This window comes from Vespa crabro, chromosome 3 (genome assembly GCF_910589235.1).
Source record: "Vespa crabro chromosome 3, iyVesCrab1.2, whole genome shotgun sequence".
NCBI lineage: Eukaryota > Metazoa > Arthropoda > Insecta > Hymenoptera > Vespidae > Vespa > Vespa crabro.
In genome coordinates this window covers 8,658,628-8,672,661 of record NC_060957.1, presented here as the reverse complement: position 1 = coordinate 8,672,661, position 14,034 = coordinate 8,658,628, and the positions used below count along the sequence as shown (strand labels likewise).

General features: G+C 37.3%; 1 protein-coding gene across 1 annotated transcript in view; it reads left to right on the top strand.

Annotated features, from left to right (window-relative positions):
- LOC124422575 (neurogenic locus protein delta-like) overlaps positions 1-3,892 on the top strand; it is a 28,023-nt gene extending 24,131 nt beyond the window's left edge. Inside the window, exon 6 of the mRNA XM_046959226.1 lies at positions 1-3,892. This exon is cut by the window's left edge and continues 26 nt beyond it. Coding sequence (XP_046815182.1) covers positions 1-2,129 — 2,129 coding nt within the window. The 3' untranslated portion in view covers positions 2,130-3,892.
- The last annotated feature ends 10,142 nt before the right edge of the window (positions 3,893-14,034 follow it).

Sequence of the window (14,034 nt, the reverse complement as noted above, 5' to 3'; positions counted from 1 at the left end):
TTTGTGATCAGTGCGTGAGATATCCCGGGTGCCTTCATGGTAGTTGCCAAAAGCCTTGGGAATGTCTATGCGACGAAGGCTGGGGCGGACTGTTCTGCAACCAGGATCTAAACTACTGCACGAATCACAAACCCTGCATGAACGGTGGCACCTGCTTTAACACCGGCCAAGGATCGTACACCTGCTCCTGCGCGCCGGGCTTCACCGGTACGGACTGCCAGACACAACTTTTGGACTGTCACTCGAAGCCATGCTTGAATGGAGGCTCCTGTTCGATGGAAGCAACGTACGCAAACTCGAGCGTATCCACCAGTGGCGGCAGCAACACAAACGGCAATCATCATCATCGTTCGGGTTCTTCCTCTTCGCTCGATAGCTCCTCGTCATCGAGCAAGTTACAACGAGCAGCTTACAGATGCACTTGCCCACCAGGCTGGAGAGGTCGCCACTGCGAGATGACATCAAGATCATGTCGAGACTCGCCCTGCTTGCACGGTGGTATCTGCGAAGACGACTCATTGAACGGCTACGTTTGTCATTGTCCAGCAGGATATACGGGTACCGATTGCGAATCCCAACTAGATGAGTGCTCACCGAATCCTTGCACAAATGGTGGCACCTGCACCGACATGGTGAACAGTTATCGTTGCTCCTGTCCTCCTGGCTTCGCTGGAGATCGCTGCGAGATCAATGTCGACGATTGCCAAGGTGATCCCTGTCTTAACGGTGGCACTTGCGTTGACTTGGTGAACCGCTTTAGATGCCAATGCGTGCCTGGATTCGTTGGTAGACTCTGCCAAGATAAGGTCGATTATTGCCTGGCAAAACCATGCGCGAACGGTGGTAGATGCATCTCCGGAACGAATGATTATCGTTGCGAGTGCAAGCCTGGATTCACGGGAAAAGATTGCAGCGTTGACGTCGATGAGTGCCGTAGCGCACCCTGCAAGAATGGTGGCACCTGTAGGAATCGAGTGAATGGTTTTCTATGCGAGTGTCCGGAAGGATGGTACGGGGAAAGTTGTGCGGAGGAGGTGGGTCTCGGTGGTACAGCAGTTTTACCGGTGGCATCGGCCGCGAGTTCGTCCAGCGAAAGTGGTACTGCTATTTTACCCGCAGCTGCAGCTGCCGCCGCGGTACCACCTTCGGGTGCCAGCTATTGGTCAGGAAACTTATCGAAACACGTCACCTCAGCAGCTGAAGCTAGAGACGCCGGTTTGACAACGGAACACGTAGTAGTGATAGCAACTCTGTCAACGGCTGTGCCAGCTTTTGTCTTGGTTGCAGCGCTTGCAGTAATGTGCATGAAGAGGCGGCAAAAGCGTGAACAGGCAAAGGCGGACGAGGAGGCAAGATTGCAGAATGAAAGGAACGCAGTACATAGCAGCATGAGCAAGCGCAGCGGAGGTGTTCTCGGAGGCGGTAGCAACAGCGTCATCGGTTCAGCTGGCGGTGGTTCAGCTGTTGGAATCGGTAACGTCGGACTTCTGAGTGGCATCACTGGTGGTTGCGTTGGTAGCGGAGTTACCGGTGGTGGAGTCGTCTCGGGCGGAGGTACGGTTTCCGGGGCTGGATTGATCGGCTCGGCCGGTGGAAGTGTCTGCACTCTTGGCACCGGAGACGCCCACATGATTAAGAACACATGGACGGCGAACAAAAGTGTGAATAACGCGAGTAGCGTCCGACAGGATGACCTGGACTCCTCGTTCCAGACCGATGTTACCCTGGATAGTTCCTGCTCGGGCTACAAAGCAGAACCGGTGCTTCAGGATGGTAGAACGAGAACAACAAAGCAGTTGAACACCGAGGCTGCAGCCCATCGAGCGTCTCATCTCTTCCAGAAGGAGAAGGACTGTTTGGGTCTGGGTCTAGGTCTTGGTGTCGCTGTACTCGAAACCGCCAAGAGGTCCTCGGTCTTTGCGAATACTCCGAGTGACGCTTGCTGCGCGGCGGAAGCGACCCTTTTGAAAAGGCCGACGACGGTAACGGAAAGTTCCGGTCCACCCGGAAGTGGTGGGGGTGGCGGCGGTGGTGGTGTCGTCGACAGTGCCTGCGGTGTTTACGTTATAGACGATCATTACAGGCATGATGCGACCACGCTAGCGACGACACTCGCGACGGAAGTGTAGCCTTGAGTAATACTGTGACACATAAAGGAACGCGTGCTTGGGACACGAATCAATTAGACCACGCGCGAATCACGAACTTGTATTTTCTTTTCTTCTTCCCTCATTTTTCTCTCGTTTTACCCGGCGCATTAAAGATCGTGTTGATTCTCATTTTTCTTTAAACGTGAATCGATGCGTTCGTTGAAACAACTCTTCGAAAGACTTACAGATTCTTCGTTCGTGTTTCCTCGACCACGTCTTATTTATGACGACGAGGGAAACAACGATGACGATGACACTGACGAAGACGACGACCACGACAACGACGGTGAGATAATCATTAAGATCTCTCGTCGAGTCGAGCGACGGACTAACTAAATAGAAGCTCGTGAATCGAGCTAATAAAGTAACGATATGCTGTGGGGGCGGTTGGCATATTAGCCACTTACCCGTCTTTAGATGTTAATAATATTGTCATGCTCGAAACAAAACTTTGTACAGAACTAATTTATTATTATTGTTATTTACTATTATTATGATTGCTATTATTATTATTATTATTATTATTATTATTATTATTATTATTATTATTATTATTATTATTATTATTATTATTATTATTATCATTATTATTATTATTATTAATATTATTAATATTATTATTTTTATTTTTATTATTATTATATTATCGACATTATTATATTGTATCGCATTATCATTGTTCCACTAGTTTTTTTTTCAATTGCGTGACCGTGCTTTGTCCTATCTGCGACGCGATATGGTAACGGAGAACAAGCTTGTATTAATGCGTATGTGTATGATCGCGAATGTTCGCGCGTGTGTATGCGTGTGTGCGTGTGTGTGTATGTGCTCGCGCGTGTATGTATGCATATGAGAGGAAGGGGAAGAGGTTTGCTACGAATTCGAATCAAAATATTCGACCTCTTGCTATATTCGCGCGAATATGGGAAAAATCACAAAAATTTTTTGGGTCTCCTTCTATAGATAGTACGGATCGCTTAAAATATCCTGAATCTGTTAGATCGTACTAAAATTGTTTAACATTGAATACTAATATCTTCTTACATCTTACACCTATACAAAAAAAAAATTGAAAGGGATAAAGAACGAAAATCGATTCGAATTTTATCCCTTTTGAAAGATAAAAAGAAAATATCTAGGGTAAGAAAGGTGACCCAAGAAACGACGAACGAAAGATTTTTTTTCTCGTGTGTCGCGCGATAGAAGGGAAAGAAAGAAAAAAAAAGAAAAAAAGAAAAAAAAGAAAAAAAAAGAATGGAAAACCTATTTCCGTTTAGGGCTTGGTGATTCGATCCGAGGTATAATACAGCGACCTCGTTTTTTTTTACTCGCAGGAGATTCGAAATTCGTTCGATGAACTCCCAATCGCCATCGATCGGCTTTCCTCTTCGTTGATAAAAAAAAAACCATTTTGTTTATCGCTTAATTGCATTGCGCACGTGTTCGGCGAAACAAAAAATTCCATCGTTTCTCGTTCTTAAAACTAATCGCGACTTATGTGTATATAAATTATCTAATGTATATATATGTGTATACATATGTATATATATACACACATATATATACATATAAATATGTATGTATAAAAAATACCGGCGTCGTCATCAGTAATGTATCAAAAACGGGATGGATTATTTCGAGTGTTTTTCTTTTTTTTTACGGTGTGTTTTTTCTTTTTTTTTCTTTTTTTTTCTTTTTTTTCTTTTTTTTCTTTTTTTTTCTTTTTTTTAGTATTGAGTATAGCAAAATTCGAATAAAATTCGAATGGATCCGTCTAATTGATCGCGAGCTTGTATCGTAACATTGGTAAACCAAAAAAATTAGTATGGCTAGATTTCCTTTTGGTTTAACAGCGCAAACGATGCGTGTTCGTATCCATTCGATCGGATCGCACCAATTATTTCGGTATACTATCGTTTCTGTACATTTCTTTTTTCATCGACGAGATTGAAGTTCGAACGAGTAAAGAAAAAATAAAAAAGAAAGGAAGAACGCTCGTTATCCTCGGCCGTCGATGGTACGAGAAATGCGATGAATATGTGTTGTTTCCGCACGGTTAATAATGATTAATTAATTTATTTATGAATGATTATTATCGCGTATAATGAATCAGTATGCCGATGGTGATAATGCTGATGTGAAAGTGATGAGATATGACGATATATATATATATATATATATATATATATATATATATATATATATATATATGTATATATAGTCATATATATATATTTATATATTATATATATGTATATATATATGTATATATATATATATGTATATATATATGTATGTATGTATATATGTATGTATGTATGTATGTATGTATGTATGTATGTATGTATGTATATTATATATACATATATATATATATATATATATATATATATATACATATATACATATATAGATAGAGACGTACGATGACGATATAACGAACAAAGATTCGATGATGTTCCTGTTATAAATAATAATAATAATTAAAATAAACGAACAACTCTACCAACTAAGTCATACACAGGCTTTGGGTCTTGATCAGCGCGACTTAACGAAGGACCTACGCGCTTAATTATTATAATTATCGTACGCGGTTCAACAAAGTGATGGAAAAACCGGCAATGTTCGAAGGATCGGCGAAATCGATTTTGTATCGTCCCTCTTTAATAAGAGGGAAAGAGTAGGGTAGAAAAAAAAAGAAAACGAAAAAGTAAAAGAATGAAAGAAAACTCCGGTAATCCTAATCTGCGAGACGAATCACGTACATAAGACCGATTATATTATATAAATATAATGTGTAATAAAGCTGTTGTCATTTTTTGTACTTACACTTCTTTGAACGATTTGATATACGTCGTCGCCTTCCATACGAGCGATCGATCATTCCTGATTCCTGCCTCTTTTCACTTCTTCCGCCTTTTTCGCGACCTTTTCAAATTTATACAACGTCCATACCGATGAGTTTGTTTTTCCTCGAGAGTAAATTCCGTGGGGCAGCGAGTACTCTCGTAATCACTCCGTTTCTACGCGATCCTCGTGCTGAAATATCACACGAGTTGACTTTGAAAAATAATCATCTTCCCTTCGCATAAAGAAATGAGAAAAATAATAAAAAGACAAAAATAGAAAAGTATAAGAAAAAAAAAAATTACGTGTTTATACGATCTATAAAATTATTACGTGAATGTACGATCTATAAAATAGATATAAATATAATACATGACGAATGTGTATAATTGTATTAAAATTGTATTGTTATAAGTATTACTATTATTATTATTATGATTATGATTAATATCATTATTATGATTATGATTATGATTATTATTACTTTTATTATTAATATTACTATTATTATTATTATTATTATTATTATTATTATTATTATTATTATTATTATTATTATTATTATTATTATTATTATTATTATTATTATTATTATTATTATTATTATTATTATTAGTAATATTTATTAATTATCATGCGCCGATTATTATATTATCACGATCATGACCATCATATTCGTCGCCACTATCATTACTTAGGAACGTGTAAATAGATGAAGAATTGTCAATATTACTATGTCACGCAGACAACAGTCGAGGATCAATAAGGATATATTGAAAAAACAATGCGTTTTAAATATTATATACCCTTTTTTACGAACGACGAAATTTAAATCTATTCTATTCGATCGACGAGGCTATGAAAGACAGGAAAGAAAGGTTCCTTCGAAAGCGAGTTCAAAGGAGGAAGCCGCATCTCTTGGGAACGAAACGAGATAATTCGACTGGCTCTTTGGCTTGATGGTCCCTTGTAAATTGTAATTTTTTTCTCCTCTCTCTCTCTCTCTCTCTCTCTCTCTCTCTCTCTCTCTCTCTCTCTCTCTCTCTCTCTCTCTCTCTCTCTCTCTCTCTCTCTGTCTGTCTGTCTCTTTCTCTTTCACACACACACGCACTCATTCTCTCTTTCTCATACACGTACTCTCCCTCTCTCTTTAAATTACATCCGCCAAGGTAGGATCATTCGATCGACAACATTATTATCTCTTATTAATAAATCACATATTTCTCAGAATCAGTTTACAGTCAAGTACTTCTTCTATGTGATACAAATAAAAAATTAAAAAAAAAAAAGGAAAACAAAAAAAACGAAAATACATGAAAGAGATTACAATTAGATTGTAATACGAGATAAGGGTAAGAATGTGTTAACGATTAAACAAAAAAAGTCGAAGCTTTTTCAAAATATTTTATTCCGAGTTCGACCATAAGCATATATCTTCGAAAGGTACATATCGAAAATATAGAGAAAGATATTGTGTGCATACACACAGAAACACACAGAGGCGCGCGTGCGCGCACACATATCAGGCAGCAGTCAGGGAAACTCGTGAAAGTACTCGAAAGAACGAGACACATTGGCCGCCTACCCAGGACTCATCGTGTCGTTGGTTATTACGCGATGGTTATTACTTGCTCCACCGTTGCAAAGCCATTACGAACGAACCTTTGTAGCATTCTTCGTTTCTTCGTTTCCTCCTCTCCATCCCTTGCCATCCTTCCTACTTCGTAACTCCATCCTCCTTTTACCGTTCGTGACAACGCCTGTCCGGATTTTCTTCCCCTTTTTATAATGAGAAACAATTTGTAGATATATTGATACGAATATAATCAACGTACAAGATCTATCACGCAGAATTAACATCTGACGTATGTATGTATATATCCAATCGAATATGTAGCTTTGATTCCTTCTAAATTCGTTTTCATTCAAATAGATATGCATAAATAACTATGTCTGACATATACACAACATTGACTACTTATTTATGTATATATATATTGTATACATCAAATATTAATGATCACAGCACGAAAAATGAATGTATGATACTATCAACATGAGTGTAGAATTGTAATATATAAATTACGATCTTTTCTACTTCTCTATGAAATTTTAATATCGTTTAACCTTATATTATATCAATTCATAAATTATTTTACAAGTAAATAATTTATTGCCGCGGCAACATCAAAGCTCGTTTGACGAACGACTAAAACGTTTTGTAAATAATTTCTACGTGTCACATTAATTAATTGAACTTCTTTCGTTACGTGAAAGCCGCAAGATCTCAATATTCCAAGTACGAATCGATCAGAGAAAAAGAAGAGACGGAGAGAAAGAGAGTTTGTGTGTTGTGTGTGTTGTGTGTGTGTGTATGAGAGAAAGAGAGAGAAAGAGAGAGAGAAGCTACAGCTTCTCCATTCGAGAAGAGAATGCTGATGATCGAAGTGGAGGAGGAAGATCCTTAACGCTGTACCACGTATAGTAGTTATAAAGTTTGCCAGACCGATATGCCGAAGCGGAGGGCAAGTGAAAGTCCCACGAAAGACGTCGTTACATCGTGTAACACGTATACACGTATATAAAGAAAGATATGAAGAAAAAGATAGAAAGAGAGAGAAAAACGCATACATACATACTATGCTATGTTTCTTCCTCTCGCTTTAGCACGCGTGCACACACGCGCTTACCTTACGATGCTTACGTTATCGCGACGATGCATGCACCGTGCGCAAGGTGAAACGAGCGTGTGCTCTCTTGCTACGTGCCGCTTTTTGTTCTGCCAGAAGGAATATCCATGGTGGAAGAAGTTGCTAGACTACTACGCGCGCGAATATCTCGTTTTTCATGGCGAATACATTTTGCATTTCAACTTCTGTCCACCGAGAGAATACTTGTCCTGTCGTTATAAAGACAGAAAAACCATATCATTTATTTCTTTCGTTACATACATACATACATACATATATATATATATATATATATATATATATATATATATACACACACACAGAGATGTATTTTTCCAATTTGCCAATTTTGCTCTTTTTATTTATTTAATAATGGATTATTCGACGAACTCGTTCATCTGTTAGAATAACGTACATATTCGATCTCGTTGAAAAGTTAAAAAAGTGATCGTTTTACCATAGATTCTTGTATAAATAAATTAAACATGTTAATCTTCTTCCTGGCCCGCCATCGAAATTAGTATTTCGTGGTGATCCTATTATGGTCCGAGAAAAAAACCACTTTTCTCTCTTTCTCTCTCTCTCTCTCTCTTTCTCTCTCTCTCTCTCTCTCTCTCTCTCTCTCTATCTATCTCTCTCTCTCTATTACTGTAGCGCGAAAAAATTAATTGGCGGATGTTATTCGGGATCGATTTCCCACGATTCGCCTATGTACGCTCAAGCACCCAACGAGTGGTACAAATCGAACCGGTCCATTATCATCGACAACCGGTACATGAGTCGCTTCGTGGCCCGTGTGGCCCTTTTAACAGACGCCAACACAGGCCATTTGCTTCCGCAATTGTTCGTTCGTTTTGATCGCCGAACGGAAATCCGTGGTCGGGCGTTCGCTCCCCGGCAAATGGATGCTTAATGTCCCACGATATCAGAGGATAGGAGAAACACAAAAGAAATGACGTTCGATAGTCAAATATCCTGTAATTTACACCTTTTCCCACGTGAACTTTGTCGAATGTGATGTTATCGATTCGAACGGTACCAATCCAAGATTTTTTTTTATAAAATTTCATCGAATTTTGATCGATGTTTTTTTAATCATTGAAATGACAAGAAAAATCAACATTTCTCAATCTTTTTGCCGTTCGAACAATACATTTGTTGATGATGGATTGATATCGCGGGAGCCATATTGTTTATAATATTACATTTTTAAGAATCTGCCTGATTGGAATCACTGTATATTATTTTATTTTTATTTGAAAGATACGACTTTTCTTACGATATTCTCGCGAACTTGCAAAAACATTCTGCATGAACTTTTTGGAAGTATTTTACAAATTAATAACATTCCTCACTTTGGCGTAAGATAACAGATATCATTTCGCGATTTCATTAAAAATTTAACACCCATAGGTTGAGAAATGCTGGGAAAGATATCTAATTAGTATAATGAAAAATTAATCAAAATTTATTATTAATACAGTATGAAGACTTTGTCTACTTGTCTAGTGTTCAAGCGTTCAAAGTAAACGATCTTAGCTTAACGGTCTAGCTGAAGACTACCACCGTTGTTTTACCCATATCCTAAACGTCTGGTATGGCCGAAGAGAAGGGAGGAAACGTAAGCAAGCGCGAAAAGGAAGAGAAGAGTCTCACCATCTTGGAGACTGGACTCGACTCGACTCGACTCGACTCAACTCCGACTCTTGCTTTACTCGGTACCTCTGATATTTTTTCGAGAGGGAATCCTCGAGCCCGGAGGTGCTACCATCTGACCTCAGAGTGCCAAGTGCCGCTAAGTTTATGCCCTCTTTGCAATCCACTTCAATGTCAGGGTCAATGCGCGCTAAACTCGCAAGCTTGCTAAACCAAACAAAATTTAACCGAACAAACTATGCGAACGTAAAAAATACATATTACATATAATAGTAATAGTGATCGTTTATAATTATATTTTTCCATTGTTAAGGGGTTAGCTCGTATTTGTTGATGAGATGATCCCACATAAAAGATTGTATCGTAGGATGATAGTATAGATCTATGAAACATTTCATTCGTTACGAGAACTCTAAGAGGGAGTTCGCGATATCGGCTCGATTTCTCGTAACATAAATAAAGCGACTTCGTGGAGACTATGCTAGAAAGGGATGGACGGTAAAGGGGCTGAGGGGAATAGGGAGAGGAAAGAAGTCGAGGAAAAAAAGATCGTAAGCCGTAGGTCGCATCGACGATGCAACGATGCAGAGCGTCACGATACTGCACGGTACGGTACGGTACGGCACGGTACATTCACCAATGACCGAGTGGCACGGATCTTCTCCCATCCTTTTCTCTCTTCTCATCTTTACATCGTGCAGGTGTACCTGTCTCTCTCTTTCTCTAACTCCCCCTCTCCCTCTTTCTCTCTATGCGAGCGTATGCAGTCTATGTGCTACGAGCTTCGTCCTCTTCTCGAGTTGTAGTTTGAATATTTCTACCGGCTCTCTTGGATATACTATATTAATAGTCCTCCTTTCGTGGATGATGTCAGTACTGTACTCAATAGGGTATTCTTTGCTTTTGAGATCATCCGCCTAGACTAACGCCGATAGAAATAAATCATGCGAAAGTACATTTCCTTTTCCTAGACGTAAGTATCCTTCGATTTTGCGACTTTGAACTTTCCTAAGCATCTAATCTTAAACATCTTTCGTTCCTGGAACTTGGCATTCTCCTTTAATGCATTAGAATGCACGTACAGTACATACGCTGGAATGATTGAGAAACAGAGTGAGCGGTCTACTTTTTTCCTTTTCTTTCCTTTTCTTTTTTTTCCCTTTTCTTTCCTTTTTTTCTGATATACGTGTCGTCGATCGTACGATAAAATGATAGTCGAACGTTGGAACGATTCATCCGTATATTATTATAGTTCGTCACGAAGCTAGTGATACTTCTTTTCTTTTCTGTTTTTCTTTCTTTCTTTCTTCCTTTTTTTTCTTTTCTTTTTTTTTTTTTTTTATTACAGAAGAAAGACAATTGGGAAGTATAAGAATGGGAGGAGTGACTTCGATCGAGTTTCTCTTCGGATATTTCTCTCTTCAAGTACATACATATACTTAGTTCTATTGCGAGGAATAAGAGAAGAAAAAAAAAGAAAGAGATAAAAGAAGAATTAAAAAAAAAAAATACTTTTCCACGAGTGCCGATGCTAATTATAGAGCCGAATGAATAACGAATTGCTCAGGTATTCACGTTCTTAGCCGGAAGTCGCAAAAGCAACGAAGCGCTCATTTCTTAGCGCTCTACAGAATGTATTACATAAATAAACGGAACTTCTCGTTGAACGTTATATAAAAGTTCGCATTCTCGCATTCGTGGAATCCATAGGCGATGACGATAACGACAAGAAAGATGACGACGAAGACGATGAAGACAACGAAGACGATGAAGACGACGACGACGACGACGACGATGTTGCGATTCACGAAGAAGGCGAGGCTTGTCTTTACAACAGAATGTCTATTAATGCCTGAGAATTCCAGCCGTTTCGCTCTCATCGAACATCCATCTCTCTCTCTCTCTCTCTCTCTCTCTCTCTCTCTCTCTCTCTCTCTCTCTCTCTCTCTCTCTCTCTCTCTCTTTTTCTCTCTCTCTCTCTACAAACATCCACGCGAATAAATTATTTTTAGCATTAATTAACAAAGTAATAACAATTGGAGGCGCCGATAATTATTCTTTTATCAATGAAACTACAAGTCAGCCTTCATTTTCTCTTTCTTATTCTTATCAAAATTAAAGATCAACGTTTGATCGTCGTTTTCTTTCTTTTTCTTTTTCTTTCTCTTTCATTTCTTTCTCTCTTTCTCTTTTTCTATCTTTCTCTCTTTCTCTCTCTCCCTCTTTCTCTTTTTCTCTTTACTTTTTTTTTTTTGAATATAATTAAGCGTAATTACAGGCGAGAAGCAATTAAGAGAAAGAAAAGTAAACCACTTAACTCTCCGGTAGTCGTTAACTCGACTACAAAATCATTTAGAGATCGTGTTTATAGGAATTCACACGAAGAATTTTGCGATTTCAACTAATAAAGAAAAAAATAATAATTCACTATTTATCTCTTACGTTTCGCTTCTTTTTTTCCTTTCCTTTGTTTTTCTTTTTTTTTTGCTTCTTTTTATTCTTTTGTCTTTTTCCCTAACACACACGATAATAAAAGACGTTCGTGATTATGATTCAGAATGCAATCTTTGTGAGTGCAGTAAGTAGTACCTATCGTATAATCGTTCGACTGGATCAATCATTTCCTATCAGGGTTGAGTTCAGCCCCTAGATGGTTTCTTCCTATCAAAACATTCCAATAGGAAGAAGCTCATCTATACGAGAAAGTTTCCTCGTTTCCTCGTTCAACTCCACCTCCAGATTTACCATCTCTTCTTCCTCCTTCTATTCCTTATCCTTCTTCTTCTTTCCCGCCACCACCTCTTTAACCGCCTCCACCTTCGCCTTTTTCTTTAGACTTGCACGAAGGAGCAGCAGCAACGTTGTAGGTGGCTCCTTCGAATCCCGATTTGCCAATAGCTCGGCGCTACCAACACGTAAGCCGAGCATGCAAACTCCGATTTGAAAGGCAGAGAGCTTAGACGAACCTCACGACCACGTCATCTTCGTCCTATCTCAGTCATGTTAAGTGGATTTTATCTTTGTACTCGAAGGCACGAGCATCTATGTATACTCGCGGAAGCATCGATGCTCGCTTCGTCTCGTCCTTCGTTAAAGATTTTACGGTACCATCGTAAGCTGTCCTCTATCTTTCTCTTTTATTCTTTCTTTTTTTCTTTCTTTCTTTATTTATTTATTTATTTGTTTATTTATTTATTTATTTCTATCTAATACCACACGTTTTCGAATACGTTCATTATAGGAGAATCCTGTCCACGTAGAAAAAGTTTCGAAAGACCGTTAGAAGTCTGCCGGAAGCTATCAAAACTCTCGCATAGAAGGAATTAAAGAAAATTGTTCGTAAATAAGCTATACTATGGATTCACTAAAAAGATCTTCAATTTGTATTCTATTTATTTATACATTCGTAAAAATTTATTCTTCTGTTTTCATTTCTGAAAGAAATTTTCATTTTCATCTATTTATCTGTTAGAGTATTATTTAAAGAAAATTGTTTTGATAGTTTTACTTTTTCTTCTTTTTTTTTTTTTTTGTTTTCTAAAAGAGTCTTTCCTGAAACAGAATGATGAGAATTTCATCAAGCGTTACTCCAGGTGAAAAAGATAACGATGTAATAGAAGAAATCAAAATAAAATCAAAAGGGTTGGATATATTTTCGTACGCAATGTACGAATGAATATGTTTGTTACGCATCTGCGCTAATAGAAACAGCAAATCATCTCAGAGATAACGTTATCTGTTTGTTGCGTATATTTTTCCAACGTATTTATTAAATAATAATATTAAATTCGACTGAATATTTTTATCCTTCAATTTCTTCCTTATTTACTTATTTTCTAAAGATTAAATTTTATCAATTTTAAGAAAAACATTCGATAATCCGATATATAATAATGAATTACAATTATATTTTTATTAATACTAGAAATATATGTTATTATTAAATATACGAATTAATTATAAAATCAGAATTTCAAGAGAAAAATATATTATTTAATTGTTATCGATATACATATGAAATTATATAAGAAATCTTAGGACTCATAGATATAAGCTTTTGATATACGAATAACATACCGTATGTTGGTAATAAAGGTAACGGATATTAAAGATTATTTGAGGAGATAATAGAGAAATTATTATATTTATCTTATGGGATTTAAACGAATTAAAAGTTATCGTAAAAGTGACACTATGAATATATTTATACATTGATGTGAAAATAATTTTTAAAAATTATTATGAATTTAAAAAAAACGTAATTGGTTCTTTTGTTTCTTTTATACCATATAAGCTAAAAGATTGTGTATCCAAAGAATATATCGTCTATAGAATTTTAAATGGACTTAAAATATTTAATATAGGAAAAAAAAGTTTTGTATTCATCCTTTTTGAAAATCGACTTAATACTTATCAATGTAATCTGTAATTTATTTATCAAGCGTTATTATAAGAAGAAATATGTGATGCATTGACTCGTCGCAAAAAAAGAATTTTTGATTCAATGGAGTCGAATCGTTACTTTTGCACGATCTAGTTTCATTTAGAAATAATAGATAGCAGTACTGTACAATTTAGTTCACTAATTCAGCGGCTTAGAACTTTTATTATAAAAAGTGCTGACAAATAATAAGGAACGATGTTGCGCGCCATCTAACTTTATAAATATAGAATTGTATTTGTAGGCATTT